Source organism: Chenopodium album, chromosome 6 (genome assembly GCF_948465745.1).
Source record: "Chenopodium album chromosome 6, dcCheAlbu1.1, whole genome shotgun sequence".
Classification (NCBI taxonomy): domain Eukaryota; kingdom Viridiplantae; phylum Streptophyta; class Magnoliopsida; order Caryophyllales; family Amaranthaceae; genus Chenopodium; species Chenopodium album.
The window spans coordinates 71,194,711-71,218,369 of NC_137839.1; the positions used below are offsets into that span (position 1 = coordinate 71,194,711).

General features: G+C 38.5%; 2 protein-coding genes across 2 annotated transcripts; both read left to right on the forward strand.

Moving 5' to 3' along the window:
• LOC145636228 (uncharacterized) lies at window positions 1-10,771 on the forward strand. The gene is made up of 12 exons (XM_081687728.1): window positions 1-371; window positions 1,343-1,407; window positions 3,200-3,303; window positions 3,387-3,424; window positions 3,553-3,643; window positions 3,718-3,782; window positions 3,878-3,949; window positions 4,610-4,924; window positions 5,001-8,328; window positions 8,430-8,518; window positions 9,710-9,879; window positions 10,636-10,771. Exon 9 carries the CDS (start codon window positions 5,535-5,537, stop codon window positions 7,929-7,931), a length of 2,397 nt encoding a protein of 798 aa, XP_081543854.1. The 5' UTR covers window positions 1-371; window positions 1,343-1,407; window positions 3,200-3,303; window positions 3,387-3,424; window positions 3,553-3,643; window positions 3,718-3,782; window positions 3,878-3,949; window positions 4,610-4,924; window positions 5,001-5,534; the 3' UTR covers window positions 7,932-8,328; window positions 8,430-8,518; window positions 9,710-9,879; window positions 10,636-10,771.
• Window positions 10,772-10,777: 6 nt separating this feature from the next.
• LOC145636229 (replication protein A 70 kDa DNA-binding subunit B-like) lies at window positions 10,778-13,541 on the forward strand. The gene is made up of 8 exons (XM_081687729.1): window positions 10,778-10,907; window positions 10,982-11,058; window positions 11,186-11,316; window positions 11,392-11,470; window positions 11,550-11,661; window positions 11,763-11,941; window positions 12,022-12,142; window positions 12,529-13,541. Exons 2-8 carry the CDS (start codon window positions 11,039-11,041, stop codon window positions 13,159-13,161), a joined length of 1,275 nt encoding a protein of 424 aa, XP_081543855.1. The 5' UTR covers window positions 10,778-10,907; window positions 10,982-11,038; the 3' UTR covers window positions 13,162-13,541.
• The last annotated feature ends 10,118 nt before the right edge of the window (window positions 13,542-23,659 follow it).

Consider the following 23,659-nt stretch of genomic DNA (forward strand, 5'->3'; position numbering starts at 1 on the left):
CACCTTTACTGTTCCTCATTTTACTATTCCTTATAAACAAGGAAATGACACCCTTGCCCTTAGCCCCTTTTCTTGATTGCCCAAATTGCCAAGGTTATTTTGGTCTTTTTCTTTCCATTCCAGCTGTTCCTTGTAGTTTGACGCATGGGCAATTCTCCATTGCTGACAGCAAGCTTGGCACTCTTACCTACCCTCTCTTTCGTTCTTCGTTAATTATGTCTAATTTTGTTTTTCTTTTTTTTTTTTCCCCTATTTTCCATTGTTAATCTTTTTCGCTGATTTAGTTTTGTTTTCCAGCAGTTCGTTCGATGGAGTGGTGTCGTGGAGCTTGCGGTGCTGCAATTTTACATCTGGTTGTTGCGTGGTGTAAGGTTTGTGAGTCTTAATTTGCACTTTCACCTGGTTAAATTGGTTAAGCTTGTAATTTAGTTTGGGAAAGGTGTGGTTACTACGGCTAATTATTGGTAAGTGGTCTGATTTCTAATGTAATTTAGTTTGGGAAAAGTGTGGTTAGTAGTTGCTTCAACTAATTAATGGTAAGTGGTTTGTTTGTAATGTAATTTAATTTGGGCAAAGTGTATTTACTTCAACTAATTGATGGCTGTGGCTGGAAAATGAGATTGTGTTTGGAACTCATACTGTTCAAGAACTGTATATTTATACTGGAAGATGGAGTGTATTTTAAAAAAATACTCCGTAGATAGAAGTATTTTATGCTTCGTATATGTTATAGATTTATAGGGGGGGCTTAGTATGTACTCTAATATTATTTTTTAAAATTTGAGACAGGAAGATTTTTTGTTTATGGGGGGCTGGAGCAATTTATATGGTGTAACTTTTTTTGCTAATAAAATATATTGAATATGTACTTTGGTTTATTTCTTTGTTTTCAAATTCTATATTTATATGTGCTGCATATTTACTTTTCTTTTCTAACTTGCTTCTTCTTTATTCTGTGAGAAAAAAGGTTGGTACTGTGAAATCTTGGCTGAGTTAATTGTTTTCCTGGTAATTTTTCATGAAAATGCAATGTAATGACTGAAATTCCATTGGGATCAAAATTTTATAGACAAATCTGAGTATTGACTTAATGATTCTTGGACTTTTATTACTCATAGTTACCTGGATAGTCATTGATCTAGAATTACTGAACTTACAATTATGGGTTGCTTACAGATGATCTATAACAGTTACTTCAGTTGGTTGTTTATGCATATGTGTTATTTTCAAATTTTTGATGGAACTACTATTTGGTTACATTGCTTATTTTATAGATTTGTGTGTTTTCTGTTTTCCTTTTTTTCTTTTGGGTAAAAAAAATTGAAAAAAAAAAAAACAACAGCCTTGTAGGTGTCTGCATCAGGCTGGAGCTTGCTGTGCTGTTAAAATTGTTTCCTGCTATTGTTGGTAAGTTTATTGAATGAATTTGAATTGGAATTTACATGGTGGTTTAGCTTTTTAGATGTGCTACTTTACCTGATGTGATTTGCTTGGAGTTTTAGTTTAGTGAGTATGTTTGCTTCTTTAATTCTATTTTTGCCGGTCACAGGTTATGGCTGTTCAATCCAGCAAAATTGCCATCCCATTTCGACCTCTTTTAGGTCAAGTGGTTGACTGTTTAAACTTCCCTGAACCAGTTTATGGTTTCATAGATAAGGATAGAAACAATGCTTGTGTACGTATTAAAACTGAGTGTGGCAAATCTGAATTTGTATTCTTTGGTGGGGAAGCTAGCACAATTCAGGAGTCACAAGAAAGGGCAGCTCAGAAAGCTGTGCAGAAATTGATGAGCCAGTTTGGGGTGAGAGTGAGTGATTTTACATCTGATAGAGCAAGAATGTATCAGCTATGCAGTAAGCTTTTTAAGCATAAGGTTGTTGAGTTATGTCGTGAAAAGGGAATAGAGATGCCTGCTACACAGAGTAATCTGTGCAAAAAAACATCTGCTGATGTTGTCCATGTCACGATTAGCTTTGTAGACTTTTTGGGTGTTGTTGTTACAAGAACGGGAGCATATGTGAGTCCATTAGAGACTATTTGGGTTGAAGGTTTGGGTTTTGTGGCTTGGTTAACAGTGACTTGTCCACATAATGGAAGTGAAATGGAATGCATATATAGTGATCCATGTTCTGAGGTAACTGGTGCACTGCAAAAGGCTGCTAAGAGAGCTATTCATTACTTGGTGGCTAGGTATAACCTAGAAATTATTGATGCTAATTATGGTGCTGCTTTGGTGAGGAATGTTGCTTGTAGTGCTTTAAAGAGTAGGTTTTACCAATTAAAGAGACACTTAGCTGCCAGAGGAGAAAACTTTGATGATGATGTACACTTGACTCCTACTTCTGAGGGTTCTCAGATACCTAAGGTTGATGTTCCTCCATATGCTCCAATGAAAAGACGCTCAACCACACCATCAGATGCTGCATCTTCTTCTGGCTTTAGAGTTATTGAGCCTTTGGTTTCTGGCATACCTGAGCTAGAGACTGTTTGGAAGCGTGCGAAGTTTGCTTAGGTTGTTTAAACTTTTAGTTTATTATTTTGGGCGGCAAGATGTTTACCTGATTACAGGTGTTTAGGTTTAGTACGGCCATATGCCTATTATTATTTAGCCTTTTGTTTCTGCTTTTGTTTTTAAACTGAGGTCTATGAGTTGTGATTGCTGAAATAGTTCAGCAGAAAATAGACTTGTATGCTGTAACAAAATTATAATGTAATGTGTATTTTGAATGAAAAATGGACGCACCTTTTGATTTACATGGTGATTCAGGAAAATCCTATAATTTTTTGTTGATTGTTGGGCCTCTTAGTTATATTATGCTCTTCTATGTTTTATATTATATGTATTCAACGTTTGAATTTTAGTAATAATATCTATTTTTTCAGTATAGGTTAGATTTAAACTTTTCCTTTGCACCTTGCAATTTAGAGTCATACCAATCTGAATTTGCTAATGTGCAAGTTCTGATCACACAGCTTAATCTATTATGCATTCAATTCAAGGCTGCAGCATAATGTGTATAAGAATGTGAGGGAGTGGGGAAAGGAAGCAAAAGTGAGGCAGCAAGTATTGAAAATGTTGAAAGGCAAATATTGTTAGTGATGTGCAACCTTTATTAATCTGGTACTAATGTGCAAACTTTATTAATCAAGTAGTAGTGAGCAAACTTTAATTTGTCTTGTTTTGTGACATTGAAAATAGGGGGGTGTTGCAATTTGAAGCCAGGATCAGTGTTGAATTCAGGAATTATTGCTAATGATGCTGCCCTAATGACAAGATTATACCTAGACTAATTACTGGAACAGGTAACATTTATATTGAGTAGAAAGACATGTGCAGCTTAGTATATCAAATCCACTTAAATAGGAGTAACTGCTGCTCTGTGCAGGTTCCTGACATATCTTGATCTGTAGCAGCGTAATATGGGTATGTTTGTAAAATTACATGATGTTTAGACTAAGTCTTTATATTTGTGCTTAAATTGCTATACTGATTTATAGTGTTTGTTTAATGATCAAATTACTAAATTATTGTTTTTGATATTCTTATGATAGCTGATCAGCCTTATAATTTTAAGAAGCCATCAAGTCAAGGTCGGAAGTCAAAGCGAACACGTGCTTTATTATCAACACATACTTCCATTAGGTAGAATAATTGACTTATTATAATGGATGCTATTTCTTGTAAAGCAAATTGATAAGTTTTTATGCTCTGTACAGTGAAGGAGAACAATCAAACCCTAAAAAGCTTAGATCAAGACCTTCAAAATATAATGTAACTAAAAGTGAGTACTTTGGATAGGTTAGAATCTATAGAGTAAATATATGTGTGGAGCTATTTAATAGGATCTAGCCTTATTTTCTCTTTCTCCTCTTACAGAGAAAACTGTGGCTACTAAGGTAGCACCATCAACTGCACAGAGTTCAAAACAACTAAGAAATGCAGCTAAAAGTAAGTCTTACTTATAATTTCAGTTCACAGAGTTAACATAAATATGCTGCTATGCAATAGATTTATGTTATGCCTCCTTTTATGCTATTACAGAAACACCTGCAGCTACTATAGGGAAACCATTACCTGTGTAGCCCTTAGAATTATCTGCTCCTACCTACTGTAGTGAATGCTGGGCTAAAAAGTTTGCGTTTGAATCCCTGCATTTTTGCTGTGGTAATGGTGATATTAAAATAGCTGGGAATGAATATCCTCCTGAATTAGTAAGGCTTTTTACTTCGAAGGATGAAGATGCTGTCCATTTTAGAAAATATGCTAGATTGTACAATAACTTATTTGCTTTTAGTTCAATTGGCGGTAAAACTGATTGAGAAACATACAAAGGCATATATGTCTTTAAGCTACATGGCCAAATATATCATTCTGCACCAGACTTAATACCAGATGAAAATGGCCCAAAGTACCTGCAGCTTTATTTCTATGATGGCCAAAATGAACTTCAACATAGAACAAATTGCTTTCCAGAATTAAGACAAGATGTTATTGACATATTAATGCGAATAACTAAAGATAATCCATATGCAAGATTTTTTCGATCTTTGAAAGAAGTACATGTCGATGAAAGTACTAACATTATAATAAATTCAAATACTGTGCCAGATCAGAGAGTGTATAACGCTCCCACTTCAGATGAAGTTGCTGTTATTTGGCCTGATAGTGTTTCATCAAGTCAGAGTTCCTGGCCACACATTCTTGTGACAGGAAAATCTGCAACATCTCACCGGATTGCGCATTTTTATGGGTGCTATGACCCTTAACAGTATCCATTGCTCTTCCCAAAAGGCGACTGTGGTTGGCATCAGGGCCTAAAAAAAGCTTCTCATGGTGGAGACAGACAAGTGGCAACCCAGCCTGATCCTATTCAATCGTGCGTGGTGCACACACCGGCTGATTTTCTGGGTGCAGAAGCTGCTCGTAAGTTTCTACAAAATCTATGATATTTTGTCCTAATTGCTTCATTGCCTTTATTCTTTGCTTTTAATGTTTGTAGGAGCTTCTAAAAGACATACCAGAGCTGATAAGTATATCTCTGCAAGAGAATACTATGCTTATAAACTTCAAATCAGAATAGGGAACATGCTCTTAAGAGCAGGCCGGGCATTTCTACCGTACATCACAGATATGTATATCAAAGTTGAAAATACAAGGTTAGATTTTTTCCGGCAATATCAGGATACAATAAGAGCTGATCTTTATAAAGGGATTCTTGACACAGTAGAAAGTGGAGAGACAAGTGCAGCTAATGTTGGCCATAAGTTCATTCTGCCACCATCATTTATAGGAGGCCCCCGTGACATGAAAAGGAGGTATTTGAATGCAATGGCTCTTGTGCAAAGATACGGGAAACCTGATCTCTTTGTCACTATGACATGCAACGCGAATTGGCCAAAGATAAAAGCTGAACTAGAGCCCGGTGAGACTGCACAAGACCGACCAGATTTAGTTGCTCGTATATTCAGGGCAAAGTTGATTGCTCTGAAAAAAAAAAATCAAGAAAGACGAGGTATTTGGTAAAGTGGCAGCAATGATATATGTAGTAGAATTTCAAAAGAGAGGATTGCCACATGCTCATTTCCTGTTGATTCTAGAGCGGCAGTATAAGATGAAGTCTCCTGCTGATTACGATAAGTATGTTTCTGCAGAGATACCTCCTGTGACTCAGCCTGCATTACGTAAGATTGTGTTAAAGCATATGATGCATGGACCTTGTGGCCAATTAAATCCAGAGTGCCCTTGTATGAGAAAGAAAGATAATGTCGTTTCTTGTAAAAATGGGTATCAAAAACAATTCACCGCACAAACAACGACAAATAAGGATGGTTATCCTATCTATCGGAGAACGGATACAGGGGAACAAGTGAAGGCCAGAAATGCTAACCTAGATAATCGATGGGTTGTGCCTTATAACCCTTACCTCACCTCACTCTTTGACTGTCATTTGAATGTCGAGGTTTGCTCGACTATAAAAGCGGTGAAATATTTGTATAAGTATGTTTACAAAGGACATGATCGAGTGGCCTTTAATGTTTCAGCTGAAGATAAAAATTCCGCTGATGAAATTGCTCAGTTTCAGTCAGGAAGGTGGGTATCACCATGCGAAGCAGCTTGGAGAATCTTTAGCTTTGATTTATTTGAGATGTATCCGCCAGTGTTACCTCTACCTGTTCATATTCCAGACATGAACACTGTTTGTGTACGGCCCTATGAGCGTCTAGATGTGGGTATTGTGAGCGGTGCTTATACTAAGACTGCTTTAACAGAATTCTTCCGTATAAATGCGGCTACCGAGAATGGCCTAGGGTACTTATACGGAGAATTTCCAGAACACTATAGATGGGAAGCTGCTACAAAATCATGGTATAAACGCCAAGTGAAGAAGCCTATGGTTGGCCGATTAGCTTTTGTGGCTCCTTCTGAAGGTGAACGCTTTTACCTTCGACTGCTACTACTACATGTCAACAGTCCAAAGTCATTTACGCATCTTCGTACAGTTCAGGGTCATGTGTGCGCGAGTTTCAAGGAGGCCTGTCTTAGAGCTGTCATTCTGGAAGAGGATGATGCAGCAAGCATTTGTTTAACTGAAGCAAGTGAAATTCAGCTCCCTATAGCTTTACGCCGTCTATTTGCGACAGTTCTTATATTTTGCCAGCCAAGCAATCCTGAAGAGATAAGGTGCAAATTTTATCCTGCATTGTCAGAAGATTTTGCACGAAAGTACTCTGGTGCAGAAAGCAAAATCAAAAAATTAATTGTGATATCAGTAGAACAACATCTAGAAGCCATGGGGAAGTCATTATGTGGCTGTGGTCTAGCTGTTTTAATGGATAACAATGATACTGAAATTGATAGAACAAAAGACATTCAAGATGCACTAGATGCTCTGATTCCTCAGGCTTGTATAGACAGCCGAAGCTTGCTAAATCCAGCACAAAAGGAAATATTTACATGTATCATGCAGCATATAGTGGAAGGAAAACCAGGGGCATTTTTTGTAGATGGTCCTGGTGGGACTGGCAAAACATTCTTATACAATGCACTTTATGCTGAGATCCGCCTTATGAATAAGATTGTTTTGCCAACAGCTACATCAGGAATAGCCGCAGCAAATATTCCGTCTGGTAGAACGGCACACTCAAGATTCAAGATTCCAATGGATAGTGATGCTTCATTAGCCTGCAGCGTTTCTAAGCAAAGTAGTTTAGCAGCATTAATAAAAGAAACGGCTCTTATAATATGGGATGAAGCATCAATGGCAAACAAACAAAATCTAGAGTCTCTAGACCTTCTGTTACAAGACATGTGCAATAATGATGTAATATTTGGTGGAAAGGTCATTGTCTTCGGTGGAGATTTCCGACAAGTGTTGCCTGTTGTCCCTAATAAGACTCAGAGAGAAGCTGTTGAAGCAAGTGTAGTGAGTTCTTATATATGGCAGCATTTAAGAAGATTCAGGTTAACTGAGAACCTAAGAGCCAAGGAAGATCCTTCATTTTGTCAATTTTTGCTTGCACTAGGAAACGGTGAATTGCAAACTTTGGAAAGTGATTTTGTTGAGTTGCCTTCGCAAATAGTGCAGACTTTCCAGCCTGATGATGATCCAATAGTTGGATTACTTGAATCTTCTTTTCCGGAACTTGGTTCAGACACTTTAGATCCTCAAATTTTTTCTAAAAGGGTTGTTCTGACACCTATTAATGAGGATGTCGATAATATAAACTCTTTCATGATTGAAAGATTCCCGGGGGAAGCCATAACTTATACAAGCTATGACAGTATTCTAGATGATAGTGGCAGCGTATATCCTACAGAATTTCTAAATAAACTATGTCCGGGAGGAATGAGTCCTCACAATCTTGTGCTAAAAAAAAAATTGCCCAGCAATATTGCTCAGAAACCTTTTGCCCTCTTCGGGTCTATGTAATGGAACACGCCTTATATGTAAAAGGTTTTTGCCCAATTTAATTGAGTGTGTGATTTCTGTCGGGTAGTATCAAGGGGAACATGTTTTTATACCCAGAATCAAGCTCAGGCCATCAAGTTCTCAGAAATATCCTTTCCAATTTCAGAGGAGTCAATTTCCCATCAAACTGAGCTTTGCAATGACCATTAACAAGTCACAAGGGCAGACTTTAGATCAAGTGTTGGTTTATCTTCCCCGTTCATGTTTTTCACATGGTCAATTGTATGTGGCTCTTTCACGGGCACGATCTGCCGATAAAGTGAAGGTTATATCAGTAGCTCCTTCTTTAAATGTGGTATCTTATACTGTCCTAAAGTTAGCAGGAGTCATCTAAGCAACTATGCATTAACCAAGAAAAGTGAGTTTATTTTTCATTATGCAGCACTTTTTTTGACACCAATAATCAGGTTAACAGTCCAAAGCAGCTTAAATTAATAGCTTATCATTTATACATTGCAGGAAAAAGCTCTTCAAGAGAAGGATGGGCCAACAACTTATTGATGAGCCAAGCCTGTAAAAGCTATGTGCCTAAAGATAAACTTACTAAGGTGAATTGCAAAGCCTTTTATATGTATAGGATACAATTCAAGTTGGAAATATTCTTAAATTAAAGCTTGGTTTATTTTACATTGCATGAAGCTTGTATTTAGGAAAAGAGGAGATATTTGTTCAACTTTAGGATGTTAAGATGCTAAAAAACTCTACATTTTGGGGCCAAAAATTATTCTTCTGCTTGGTTTTTAGACCTATGTGGTTACACATTAGCCCACTAAGGTAAATTGTATAACTTATGTTTTGAAGCATGGAAAATAAGTTAATATTAAAAGCTACTCCCTCCGTCCCAAATTACTTGCAACGGTTTGACTTTTTGCACTATTCACACATCTACCTTTTTAATTATTATATGAAAGTCAATGTAATCATGTAAGATGTTGTTGGGTCTATTTTAATGTATAGTTACTTAATATAAACTTTTTATAACTTATATAAATATATAATAAAATATATCAACGGTCAAACATGTGCATCGGCAAGCGTGTCCAGTCAAAATGTTGCAAGTAAACTGGGACAGAGGGAGTATTCAGTATTTTAAATTTTATGTACATTTTTTGAGCAGAATTCCTAAAGTTATGCTTTGCTTATGACAGTGTATAAAAGCAATTCCCCTAAAAATAGGAAGATTGTTCCAAAAGATTTTACTGAATTGTGGCTGTCATAATTTGAGATTTGTCACATAAAAAAATCTATCATTATTATATTGTTTATAAAGGGACTTACCTTTTCCAATGTTTGAAAACTAATTAAAAAGTACAATGAGCAGCCCAAATTTCTTTTCCAGAAGAATGGGCTCAACAGTATAAACAGTGACAAGGATTAAAAAAAACCAATGGCTATTCAGAACACTGTTACTCAAACCAAGCACAATTCCTGTGCTCTATTTTCTATTCTTATATTCTGTCCTAGGTAATATAAAGGGATTTGCTACTTGGCCTTTCGGTTTTTCCACACAACAAAGCAAACTTACCAGAAACTTAATTAACCATGGAAGGTATAGTTCTCTCTTTTACAACATTCCTTGCATTTTAGTTTAATTTTACTTGTGCATATTTTTATTCCTATAGAAATTTCTTGTGAGTTACTTGATTAGTTAGAATTAGCTAGATAAGTGATGAAAAATTATGCATTTCATAAAAAGCTGCTACTAACCAGAATATTACTGGAACCATTTGCATGCACAGATCAGAAATACAAAACAACAAGACAGAAGCCAGAATATGTGTACTTGAATCAATTAAATGCAGCAAGCAAGGCTTATATAGTAAGGGTGGTTGTTGCTGAAAAAGGAAGGGACATACTATCTTCCAAAAAAACGGTCAGATTCCAGACTTTACTTCTAAAGGATGAAAAGGTATGCATTTATTACTTTATATGTGACTTTCATACTAAATCTGCTACATTTATGATGCAATTGAAAGACTACACTGTAAAAAGGTTTCACATACTAAAATACTAAAATATTGAGAATAGCAAACCTTCAAAAGATCGCATTGATTAGCTAACATTCACATAAACAAGACTACTATTTTTAGATCATGTTTGAGTGCAGTTTAATTCATATCAGGCAATATGGTAGGCTGTACAATAATTATAGTAACAAATAATAAAAAAAACAGCTTGACTGATTATATTACTTTACTATTTTTATATTGTGATTTAGCTTTTAATAAAATTTTAGTTATGCTGTAATCAATAATCATACTCAGATTAACATTTAGTTACCTGAATTATACTATAAATTACACTATAATGAAATTCCACTTATGTCTAAATGATTAAAATTCAAGTAAAATATTAGCTTTTTAGATTTATCTTACAATAAGAATAAAACCACCTTCTAATAACGCTACTCTACAGAGCTTACTGTTGTTAAAAGTTTTGAATGGCTGCTTATCATTTATAGTCAATTACATCAGTGATAAAGTAACTTTGTCTGAGCAACAATTATATTAAGCAAAGCACATATTGTATGCAATTTAAATCAAAGAGCAGTGACGCCTTATTCTCCCTACCTAACAACAAGGTATATATAGTTAGCAATTTTGATGCATAACTATAATATAATGGTTATGGTCATTGAACTTAATTACTAATGTCTGCTTCACAGGGTAATAGAATGCGCGGTACTTTATTTGACGATCAAATTGAAGCCTTTGATGAGGAATTACAGTACCTCGGAGAGTATGACATTTCTGCTGCGCCAATTAAATTCATTGACGAAAAATGGAGGAATGAACTTGATCAGTTTCCTTACCAAATGACTTTTGGTAGTAGAACAGTAATTCAGCCAGTACATCCAGAGCTTGGACCAACCAATTCTGCCCAACTATCGACCAATAGCAAGTATAACTCGTGCGGTAGATCCTGATGAGAGATACGGTATAATGCACTTACTAAACAATCTCGCACCAAAGTTAGATAATAAAGGCTAACAAAGTTGTCTTAATTCACAGATGTCGTAGGTGTAGTGTTATTTGTAGAAGAGGAGCCGAGGAAAGTTGAAGCCAGAGATGGAAAGAGAGAAAGCTGGGTGCGAGAAATAGTCATCACTGATCAAAGATTCATTTTCAAAGAACTAAATGTTCGGATATGCCAGATATATAATTTGGTACAAATTACAAATTAAGATCACTAAGAATATGCATTTCATGTAACAGCTGCGATCGACCGCTCACCATCTCAATGTGGAATGACCTTACGGCAGGAAAGTACTTCGACAAATTACCTACTTGGGCAGAAGCGTTCAAGGTTATAGGATTCACGGCTCTTAAACCATACACTCGTCGTGGTAAGACAGATATTACTATAACTTACGTAAATGGTTAATTGCGATGAATCAATGATCCCATCTTGGTTAAATTAGGTTTTTCGATGAATTCTGCTATGTCCACTCGAATAATATATGAACCTGAGGGAGAACGAGCTCGTGTGGTGTCTGATTGGTAATTTCCTAAACCTAAACTAACAAAAATAATAGCCTTTACAGTGTGCTGATCTGCTCTTTAACTAACATTGTGTCAGGGCTAATCTCTTCCACCAGAGGTTAGTATATAGACAAGCAAGAGTCTTAGATGTAAGGTACCCAAGTGAAAACAAAAAAATTGTTTCCATTGCTGAACTAAAGCAGAAAAAGGTAAACATTAAAGAATTACTGCCTGTTTTCAGACGTTCATGCTAAACTATAATCAAGTATACAGATTCTAACTGATATTCATAAATATAATGTACATGTAGCCAAGTAACACCTTGCAAGAAGAAACTTTATGGATTGAAGTGACTATTCAGGATGCTGAATTAGAAAAAGTGAATGCATATACGGGCTGCTCAAACTGCTGCAAGCGCACCAACCTTCCATTGCAGAAGCGCTATTCTTGCTCTTCTTGTTTGAACAAAGAATGCATCTGCACTGAGAGGTATAAAACAAGTTTCCTTTTATATCCATTACTATTTATTAATATTCTACTTAACAATGCTTACTTTACATTTGTACCAGAATTACGTTCAAATTTGAAGCTAGCGACACCACAGGAACTATAGCATTCACCACTTTCAACGATGATACAGAAAGATTATTCATGAAAACTGCAACTGAAATTTATGCCATTAAAGAATCGGTAAATTAATTTATGATATTCTTACCTTCTATTTACTTTCCAGCTTATATGTGCAGTTTAACCTTACAAAGAATGCTAAAAAAACTTTGCATTCAGAAAATTTTCAGCCTATATGTGCAGTTTAACCTTACAAAGAATACTAAAAAAACTTTGCATTCAGAAAATTAGAGTTATAGGCAACAATATGCTTAGACTTAGGATTAATCAAGTTAAATTTAACACTTGAAATCTTCTCTACATAATTCATTATGTAAGACCAATATCGCAATCTACTTATATGAAATCAGTGCTTATACAGATTACATTTTTATTTTATATGAGTAACGATTCTACACGTGCTCTTTCAGTTAATTCTAATGCTTGCTGTTATAACAAAATCAACGCAGGATGATCACAACGCATTCAAGGCCATTCAAGACTTACTCAGCAGCACACCGTTCTATATTAAAGTTGGACCTACTTGGCACTTGGGTCAGAACAATGTGCTGGAGTGGACACTCAGAGCTATTGAGCTTAAAGAAAATCCTCACACCCATGAAGCTGAGCAACTATCTGCTGGTTACTTCAGCCAAGAAAAAGATGCAAGTGAAAAGGTTCCAGAGAACACTATTGAGTCAGGTAATTCTGAACCGTTCATTCCTACCCCAAACTTGAAGAAAAATTCTGACAAGCATACACAAGAAGAGCCTTACACTGAAACACTTTACACCCCTCAGCAAACTATTGAATCACTTAAGCGCAAGAAATCCTTAGGAAAAAGTCCTATGGAATTTGAAAGTGAAGAAAGCGAATCCCAAGTGCCACTATCACAAGTCGGGGCGAAAAAGAAACTTTGCTTTGGCGGAATGACTCCGAAGAAGGACACTGCAGGCCAAAATCCTACAATACCTTTGGAAAAGGATCGTGTTGAAGATGTAGCTGAGCCTCTGGGATCTGAGCACAGGAAAACTACACCAATTATTGTGAAGACTGAAAAGGTTAACAAGCCATCTGTTGAATCTGCCACCAAGGAAAAGTAGTCCCTGAACTACTAAGAAACTATATATGCTGCTAATGAAGTATTGAAGATTATCTACTTAAGGTGCACTACTTGAACATCTTTTGCATATTAAATCTTTTGCTAAACTTTAAGTATATGGGCAACTATAAGAACTTCGCTTTCGCTGGGACAGTAGATCTGCATATTATGATAAGGACAATAGATAGTTGCCGAAAATTTTTATAAAAGCTCCAGCATCGTGTAGTACTAAACTTCAGTTTATCTCCAGAATTTCATGTATATAGGAATTAGATGCTGTGGAGAGAAATCTTTTGAGGAGTTTTCCAGGAACAATAGCAATAGTTAATGTTCCTGGAAAACACCATACTAGGACTATATTCTAATGTACTGCTAAATTAATGTGCATGTTAAAATATATCTATAAAAAATATATTAGTTTATGTATATTGCTTTTCGTGAAATTTATTACATTGCTTTTCGTGAAATTTATTACTATGATGTTTGTTTAAAGCTGCTTGAATTATGATCAAATAACTAACAAAATATTGAGAGCAGTAAGCTTTCAAAAGATCACATTAATTAGCTAACATTCACGTAAACAAGACTTTTCTAAAAAAACCATTAATACATATAATACAAATTAACTAAGTATTACAACCGTAGATATAGTACATTTATCTAAACAGTGGTAATACTAGCATTACTAATACATAGCATGAAACGCACACAGCTATAACTACTCCAAGTAACAGCTTATTCGGATAAAACATTCTAATGCAACATAGAATAGACCATACATTAGATGAAAGATACTTAAATTCTAACGGCTAGGCAGGTCAAAGCATTAATTCAAACATGATAGGATAGCCTTGCCGATACACCACCAAAGCCCCAACACCATCAACTATACCCTGCTCTTCATAAAATACTTCAACACCATTTTTTAGTGAACAACCAATAATTGTGCTGCCTTCTTTCACTAAATGCAATTCAAGTTTATTAATAACGCCCAAGTAGAGCGTTGAAGCAAATGGAATGTTCTATAGTTGATTATGGAGGAAGGACCTCGTTTTGGGTTGCATCTTAATGTGGAAAAAACTGTAGTTTTCTGGCCTACAGAAGACCCTCGAAGCAGGCTTGTGGGTGTTTTTCCCCCTTCTATTGCTCGACCATTGCATGGTGTTAAGCTGCTTGGTGGTCCCGTTAGTTCTGATTCCAGGTTTAGTGGCGAGCTTGTGATGTATAGGGTGACCAAGACCATTGCGCTTATGGATAAGGTTGCTATGTTGGATGATCCTCAATGTGAGCTATTGTTACTTAGGGCATGTACTGGAGTTTCTAAACTCTACTTTGCCTTGCGTACTTGTCCTCCAAGTGCTTTCGAGGTGACTCAGCGCGTTTTCGACGAGGCTATTCGATCTTCCTTGGAGCGTATTGTTACTGTTTCGGGGCCCGGGTTTGGTGATTGGCAGTGGCGTCTTGCCACCTTACCATTTGCTTTTGGCCTGGAGGGCTTGGTGTTTATTCCACATGTGATGTTCGTCGTCATTATGCTTTTCTTGCTTCTCGGTTTCAGTCTGCTGGGCTGCAGACGCAGCTTCTGCGTCGTACTGGTATTGTGGGTCTTGGTCAAGCTTTTGAGGATGCGTTGAGTCTGTTTACGGTTGAGTCTGACATTTTAGGTAATCCTTGTGAAGTCGCTGCCCCTAAACTCATGAAGAAATTGGCAGATATATATTTCACAAAGGTTGCCGCTTCTGCAGAATCCACCTTTTCTTTGTCTCCTCGGCAGTCGGCATTGTGGAAGTCGCAGCAGGGTGATCACACCTCTGCTTAGCTTAGGGCAGTCCCTATTTCTGGATTGGGTCAGACGATGAACGCTAAGACATACCGATGTGTGTTGTGTTATCGGATGGGTGTTCCATTGTTCCATGTCTCGACACCGTGCTCTACTTGCTCTCGGGTTTTTACTGGGGATGTATTCGGCGACCATGCGGTGTCGTGTGCTAGCATTGTAGGTATTAAACATCGACACAATATTGTTCGGGATACATTTGTTGATATTTGCTACAGATTTGGGATTTCAGCAAGAAAGGAGGTTGACATAGGATTATCTGGAGGGAATGACGGGGCTCTCAGACCTGTCGATGTGTTACTTTATTCTTGGGATCGTAGTCGTGATGTATGTGTCGACTTCACAGGGTCTTTTCTTTTGACACAGACAGGGCTATCTGACTTTGTTCCGGGACGGGTTGTGGCTGATGCGGCTCATCGGAAGCAGGTTAAGTATGAAGCTCGTTGTCTAGCGATTGGATATGGTTTCATTCCCTTCTCATTTTCTTCGCTTGGGGATTTAGATAAGGAGGTTGTTGCGTTGCTGAAGCGGATTCAGAGGTTCTCGACGACGCAAGACATTGGGGCTCGTGCTACAGCTCATATTTTTACTAGGGTAGGCTTTGCTATAGCTAGAGGAGTGGGGGCCCAGATTGTATCTCGGCTTCCCACTAATTTATTGTAGGTTGTATGACTTTTTGTTTTTGAGATATAATGGAGTGGGGAAGATTTTGCAGCTGATTATGGAGGAAGGGCCTCTTTTTGGGTTACATCTTAACGTGGACAAAACTGAAGTTTTCTGGCCTATAGAAGACCCCCGAAGCAGGCTTGTGGGTGTCTTTCCACCTAACATTGCTCGACCTTCGCGTGGTGTTAAGTTGCTAGGTGGTCCTGCTAGTTCTGATTCTGGTTTTATTAGTGAGCTTGTGATGCATATGGTGACCAAGACCATTGCGCTTATGGATAAGGTTGCTACGCTGGATGATCCTCAGTGTGAGCTATTGTTACTTAGGGCTTGTACCGGAGTTTCCAAACTCTACTTTACGTTGCGTACTTGTCCCCCTAGTACTTTTGAGGCGGCTCAGCGCAATTTTGATGAGGCTCTTCGATCTTCTTTGGAGCGTACTGTTACTGCTTCAGGACCTGGATTTGGCGATTGGCAGTGGCGGCTTGCCACTTTACCATTTGCGTTTGGAGGGCTTGGTGTTTATTCTGTAGGTGATGTTCGGCATTATTCTTTTCTTGCTTCTCGGTTACAGTCTACTAGGTTGCAAACAAAGCTTCTACGACATGCTGACTGTAGACACCCAAATGTGTCTCCTCAAAACCAAACCTAGTGATGAGTACCTTTCACGTCGAATCATAATCGAATGAAGCGAAAGTGTGGAAAGTCTAGTGTTGCGGAAAGTTTTAATTCTTTTCTCTTCTCTCTGTTTTTGAAAACTTATTTTAAGAAAACAGCCAATCCAGTTTGGTTGGTCCATGATACGGGTCCAATAGTAGTGTAGTTGGATGGGGCTTGCAAAGACCTTTCCAACGATATATTATAAGCCCAATTCCGATGAATATTGAGGAAGTTATGGCCAATTTACCAAACTGGGCCCGGTTTGAGCTTTATATACGCCCCAATGATCTAGGGGAGGGCCTAATATGATTTATCATTCCTAATGCAATTAGGAATGGTTTTAGTCTTCTAGAATCTTCTAGAAAGTTCTTTTCATTCCTAATTCAATTAGCATTGATAAATTGACTTTGACTTTTCAGAGTTTTAATCAAAATCAAATAGCATTTTCGAGGAAATTATATGATTTTAACCTACAGTACGGCAAACTTATCTGATTTTTAAAAAACGCGTTAAATTTAAGCTTGGCGTCTGACCCCAGGCCTTGGCGCCTGGCGCCTGGCGCTAGTGTTGGCGCCTGGCGCCAGCTAGCTAGGGTTGGCGCCAGCTCTGTTTTCTTTGCGTCAGACTCTGTTTTGTTTATTTTATCTTTTTGGCTGATTTTCTCTATAAATAACGTATTAAAAACTCCGTTTTCATTCGCAATCATTAATTCTCTAATTCTCTCTTAATCATTCACCAATTCTCACGAATTCTCATCTACAATCAGTTTTCATTTGCAATCTTTAATTCTATAATTCTCTCTTTCTCTAAACCTTGCTTTTACATACAAAATTCCGCATTCACAAGATCTAGAAACACCTAGCCATATTCGAAGTTGCCTTCGCCCTAGACGTGAAAGGTTTAATTTCTGAGGGTTTGGTCCCAAATCTCTATTTCAATTATTTAATTGTTTTGTTTATTATTTTCCTTGAAGTTACTAACGTGTGTATTTTGTTATTAGAAAGAGGTACGAGGCATCAAAGTAAGTGCTTTAATTGATTTATTGATGTTATGATGTAGAAATCATGTTTACATTGTTATTATGATATTCCTAGTATCATGTCTAGGGTAACTTTAATATTAAATATGATTCCTGCGATGCTTCCTATGTTCTTCCTAATATTTATGATTGTTAGTATCATGTTAGGGCTAAAGATTTGATTTTTATTGCTTAGTGACATGCTAGGGTTTGTTATTAATCTTGTTAGTATCATGCCTAGGATCTTGCTATTATTATGCTTTAATATTAACATGATTATGATTATGATTATAATCGTTATAATTTATGATGGTTATGAATATTATTATTATTATTTTGATGATGATTATTTTATTTATAATTATTATTTATGATTATTATTATTTATTATGTTGTGTGATATTTATTTTTATTGCTTGATCACACCTTTTATGCATATTTAAAGGAAATTTGGTATTTGTAATCACGCTTAATAAGATAATTAATAATCTTGTTTAGGGTTAATTATGATTATAATTCAAGTGATCACCAATAATAGTTTATTTGTGCATTATATTCAACCAACATAGATAAACAGGTTTAGGGTTAATCCTATTGATTGCATGTTAATTAAAAAGCGCACATGAATACGATCAGAATAAAGTAGAGGCCTATTATTAGGGCAGGTTCAATCTCTTTTAGGTTGGATTTGTACCTTCATCCCCGAACCCTTATTTGGTTCTAGACCTTATGGAGTTTACGATCTCTTGGATCGTTAAGGGGTGTAACCTTCACCATGTGAACGGTTTACAAGTTCCTAAAAAAACTTGTTGGCGACTCTTGTGCTCTATCTTCTTCCCTTTTGGACGCCACCGTACTTTAGTGTATGATCACAATGGGGTTCAAGCTAGTGGGATTAAAAGCTTGAAATTATTCCCTACACTGACATTGTTGGTCATGGTCGAGCTTTTGAAGATGCTTTGGGTCTGTTTAATGGCGCGGTGGAGTCCGGTTTTTTAAGTAATCCTAGTGAGGTCGCTGCCCCAAAACTCATGAAGAAATTGGCAAATATATATTTCACGAAGGTTACCGATTCTGCAGAATCCACCTTTTCATTATCCCCTCGTCTATCAGCATTGTGGAAATCTCAGCAGGGAGATCACACGTCTGCTTGGCTTCGGGCCGTTCCTATTTCAGGATTGGGTCAGACTATGAATGCAAAGACTTATCGATGTGTATTATGCTACCGATTGGGTGTTCCGTTGTTCTCTGCCTCGACACCATGCTCTGCTTGTTCGAGGGTTTTTCCAGGGGATGTTTTTGGCGATCACGCATTGCCGTGTGCTTGTATCGTGGGTATTAAACATAGACATAATGTTGTTCGGGATACCCTATTTGATGTTTGCTATCGTTCTGGGATTTCAGCAAGGAAAGAGGTTGATATTGGGTTGTTTGGAGGGAACGGTGAGGCCCTCAGACCTGCTGATGTGTTACTTTATTCTTGGGATCGTGGTCGCGATGTCTGTGTTGATTTGACAGGATCTTCTCCTTTGACACAGTCAGGGCTATCTGACTTTATTCTTGGACGGGTTGTGGCTGATGCAGCTCAGCGGAAGCGGGTTAAGTATGAGGCTCGTTGTCAGGCAATTGGATATGGATTCATTCCCTTCTCCTTTTCTTCGTTTGGTGAATTAGAGAAGGAAGTTGTTGCGTTGCTTAAGCGAATTCAGAGGTTCTCAACGACGCAAGACATTGGAGCACGTGCTGCAGCTCATATTTTTACTAGGGTAGTCTTTGCTATAGCTAGAGGAGTGGGGGCCCAGATTGTATCTCGGCTTCCCACTAATTTATTGTAGGTTGTATGACTTTTTGTTTTTGAGATATAATAATGATAATAATAATGATGATGATAATAATAATAATGATGATGATGATAATGATGATGATAATAATAATAATAATAATAATAATAATAATAATAATAATAATAATAATAATAATAATAATAATAATAATAATAATAATAATAATAATAATAATAATAATAATAATAATAATAATAATAATAATAATAATAATAATAATAATAATAATAATAATAATAATAATAATAATAATAATAATAATAATAATAATAATAATAATAATAATAATAATAATAATAATAATTGTTTAGGGTAAAAATACCCTAGACACGTGGACCAATGAGAGGAAGCCACGTGTCGAGCTCAGGATGGCCCATGTGGCTCAACATCCTCTTGACACTTGGCGCCCTCAGATATGTCTCTGAAATGGCGGCCTTCAAGGGCCCAAATCCCTAGAAGCGCCGTTTTACGACGCAGCCCACTGAAATTTAGGTCAAATGACCTAGATAGGGGCACGTTCTCCAAGGACCCTATAAATAGGGAGATATTTCCCCACTTTGGGGACAGATTCAATCACTTATTACACCTACATTCTCTCACATCAGAGAAAGACCTGAGCTTGGAATCCAAGCAGATCCCCACCTAAATTTTCGTACTCTTTATTCCCTTTCAAGTAACTAACTTGATCGTCGAAGGCGGAGCTCCAACCACCCGGAGTCTCCGTTATTTTGCAGGTACAACTCAGCCGGATCAGACTTCGTGACGTAACTCTCCCAAGGGACAAAAACACCCAAAACATTTGGCGCCGTCTGTGGGGAGAGTACCTCGAAGATGGTTCAAGAGTCTGTACCACCCCCTAACCGTCTAGGCGATGACCCAGAAGTCTTTACAGACCATGCGGATGAAGATCCTCAGGTCGAAACCTTTACAGCCGATGACGGCTCTCTCAGAACAAAGCGCATCCGACCCAGAGACACTCTGGAGCGGGGTGCCTCCCAGGCGGGTACAAGCCGACCCCCTGGGCAGCCGGAAGGGGAAACCCATACGGCCGCTGGATCAGCCCCTGTCACTCGAGACGAACTCATGAGATTCATGACAAGTTTCAAGGGTGAAATTAAAGAGCTTATCACCCAGAGCCGGGCAAGCCCAAGTAAAGGTCAGTCGGCCAAGAATACTCCTCTGGAAAAGGGGAAGTCAGTCAAAGAACGGCAGCCCACTCCTCATCCAAAGGAGAAGGCAGCCGGGACCATTGATTGGTCAAAAATTCTTCTTCCTAAGAGGAACACCAACAACACCCGCCGGACTCAGCAGCCGGTGGGAAGTACAACTCTTAATGCCTGGGAGATTATCAACCGGAAGAGAAACCAACAGCTGTCTGAGTCGGCTTCAACGTCGAACTTTCCAGACAGCTTCAACAACACTTCTGCAGGGAATGCACTCTCCCTGCATGAGAGCCAGACAGGTGGTATTATCGTTCATTCTGGCCCTCAGATGATTGGAGCTGTACCGTATGTGCCTACTCAGGTTTACGGTCAGTATCCCCCTCACTTCATGCAGTCGGCTCTCTTCGGAGGTCAGGCGGCATATCAAAATGTCCAGCCACTGGACTGGCAGCTTCGTCTGCTACGCCTGGGTGAACAACCTTCTGCGTTCACCTGGGAGATAACCGAGGCGGCACAACCGGCCAAGGTTAAGAATGTGTTGGTGGGTACCTATGATGGTACTACCAACCCGGAAGATCACCTTATGGCATACACCAACCTCATGTACTTACAGGGGTTGGATGATGCCACTTGGTGTCGATGCTTCCCGGCTACATTGAGGGGCATTGCCCAACAATGGTTTGGCAACTTGCCAGGCGGGTCCATTGACAATTTCAGGAAGCTCGCCTTCCTGTTTGCTTCCAACTTCTCAATGAACATCCCTGCTAAGAAAACAAGCCTTGACTTGAACACTGTTAACTAGGGAGAGAGAGAAGGGTTGCGCTCATATGTCAGGCGGTTCAATCTGATCAGAATTCAGATTCAAGGATTGTCTGATGAGGTAGCTTTTACAGACTTTTTCAAGGGTCTGAGAGACGGGTCGACCTTTAAGTTAGACCTAGTCAGAAAAGGGGATTTCACCTTACAGGCGGCCCTGAGGGAGGCGGAAAGCTACATTCAAGCTACCGACCTCTGCTCGCCTGGTAGCCAGTCGGACTCTAAGAAGTCCGACAAACAGAAAGACAGCCGGCCTACTCAGCCGGCCAAAAAGAAAGAAGAGAGCAAAAAGAGAAAAGAAATCTGGGCGGTTAGTGATTCTGACCAGCCGTCCCAGAAGAAGAAGAAAGAATTTAAACCGTACGTCCCTAAGTACGAGTTTAACAAGGACTGCAACTCCATCCTCATGGAGATTAAGGACCGGCTGTCCCTAGAGAAGCCGAATCCAATGAAAAGTTCCATTCAATCAAGGAACAAAAATAAATTTTGCCAATACCATGAGGAAGTTGGCCATAACACAAACGACTGCTTCAGCCTTCAACGGGCGTTGGACCGTCTGGCTGACAAGGGAATGTTGAAGTCCTACATTTCTAAGTCCCCAGCCGAGGCAAAGAAGAAGAATAAGGGTCAGTCCTCTAAGACTACCCCTTAGCTTGCTAGTAGTTTGGATACCGACAAGGAGCCGGTCTACACCATAGCAGACGGGTTCTCATGTGGTGGCCCTACCACCCGGGGCACCAAGAGCCATCTTCGAAAGATGGACAAAGATGATGATGGGCAAGCGTCTACAAGCTCCTCCTTCCCAGACGTTCTGATCACTGAGAAGGATAGGGGCAGTGTTCGCCGTCCACATGATGACCCGGTTGTCATTGAATGTAAGGTTGCCAACCAGCTGGTTGGACGGATCCTTATTGATACCGGCAGCTCATCAGACATCATCAGCCTCCGGTGCCTGCAGAAGCTGAAATATAATGACAGCAGCTTGCATCCGGTTACCCATCCCTTAGTTGGCTTTGGGGGTGGAATGGTTTACCAAGTCGGAAGGGTTGATCTACCAATCCGGCTGGGTGAGAAAGGAAAAGGACGACACCTGGTCGTCAAGTGTTTGGTTGTTGAGGAGCTGACCGCCTACAACATTATTTTGGGCAGGCCAACTCTCAATGAATCTAAGGCTGTAATCATCCCTTCCCTCATGCTCATCAAGTATGAGAGGGATGACGGCTCTGTTGGTTCCTTGAATGGGGATCAGAAGACGGCTCGGGAGTGCTACCTCTCAGCCGTCAAAGATACCGTAGCCCCAGGCGGCCAGGAACCAATAGACCTTAACAATGTCAAGGATGTCGATCCAGTACCAGCCCCACCAGCAGCCGGGAAGAAAAGAAAGGCACCTATGCTGGTGGAGGTGAAGAAAGAGAAAAAATATCAATCACTGACCGGTGAACGGTCAGATGAGCTCCGTCCCAACCGGCTGGTGAGCATATTGAAATACCTCTGGACGACAGCCGTCCGGAGCGTACTGTGAAGGTTGGGATGGTTGCTTTTGCTAAGTTGGGTGCAAACTTGCACCTCCTGCTGAAATAATTCAAAGACATTTTTGCCTTAAAAGTGGAAGAGATGTCAGGCGTCAGCCCGGATCTTGCTGTCCACAAACTCGCCGTGGATCCTAAAAAGAAGCCCATCCGGCAGAAGAAAAGAAATCACGGCAAGGAAAGAAGTTAGGCGGCAGTTTCCGAAGTTAAAAAGTTGTTGGATGCTGTAGGGAATAATTTCAAGCCTTAAAAATCCCATTAGCTTGAACCCCACTGTGATCATACACTAAAGTACGGTGGCGTCCAAAAGGGAAGAAGATAGAGCAAAAGAGTCGCCAACAAGTTTTTAAGGAACTTGTAAACCATCACGAGGTGAAGGTTACACCCCTTAACGATCCAAGAGATCGTCAACTCCATAAGGTCATGAACCAAAATAGGGTTCGGGGATGATGGTACAAATCCAACCTAAAAGAGATTGAACCTGCCCTAATAATAGGCCTCTACTTTATTCTGCTCGTATTCATGTGCGCTTTCTGACTAACATACAATCAATAGGATTAACCCTAAACCTGTTTATCTATGTTGGTTGAATATTAATGCACAAATAAACTATTATTGGCGATCACTTGAATTATAATCACAATTAACCTAACAAGATTATTAATTATCTTATTAAGCGTGATTGCAAATACCAATTCCCTTTAACATGCATAAAAGGTGATCAAGCAATAAATAAATAAATCATCAAGCAACATAATAAATAAATAACATCATGAATAATAATTATTATTATAATAATAATAATAATAATAATAATAATAATAATAACAATTATAATCATAATCATGTTCATGTTAATATTAAAGCATAATAAAAATAGCAAGATCCTAGGCATGATACTAACAAGATTAATAACAAACCCTAGCATGTCACTAAGCAATAAAAATCAAATCTTTAGCCCTAACATGA

Excerpts from the sequence above, each read along its gene's own strand:
- LOC145636229 (XM_081687729.1), top strand. The coding sequence starts at position 11,039 with ATGGAAAGAGAGAAAGCTGG. Across the intron at positions 11,471-11,549 it reads GCTCGTGTGGTGTCTGATTG|GGCTAATCTCTTCCACCAGA; the intron begins GTAATTTCCTAA and ends ACATTGTGTCAG. Across the intron at positions 12,143-12,528 it reads TTTATGCCATTAAAGAATCG|GATGATCACAACGCATTCAA; the intron begins GTAAATTAATTT and ends AAATCAACGCAG.
- LOC145636228 (XM_081687728.1), top strand. The coding sequence starts at position 5,535 with ATGATATATGTAGTAGAATTTCAAAAGAGAGGATTGCCACATGCTCAT.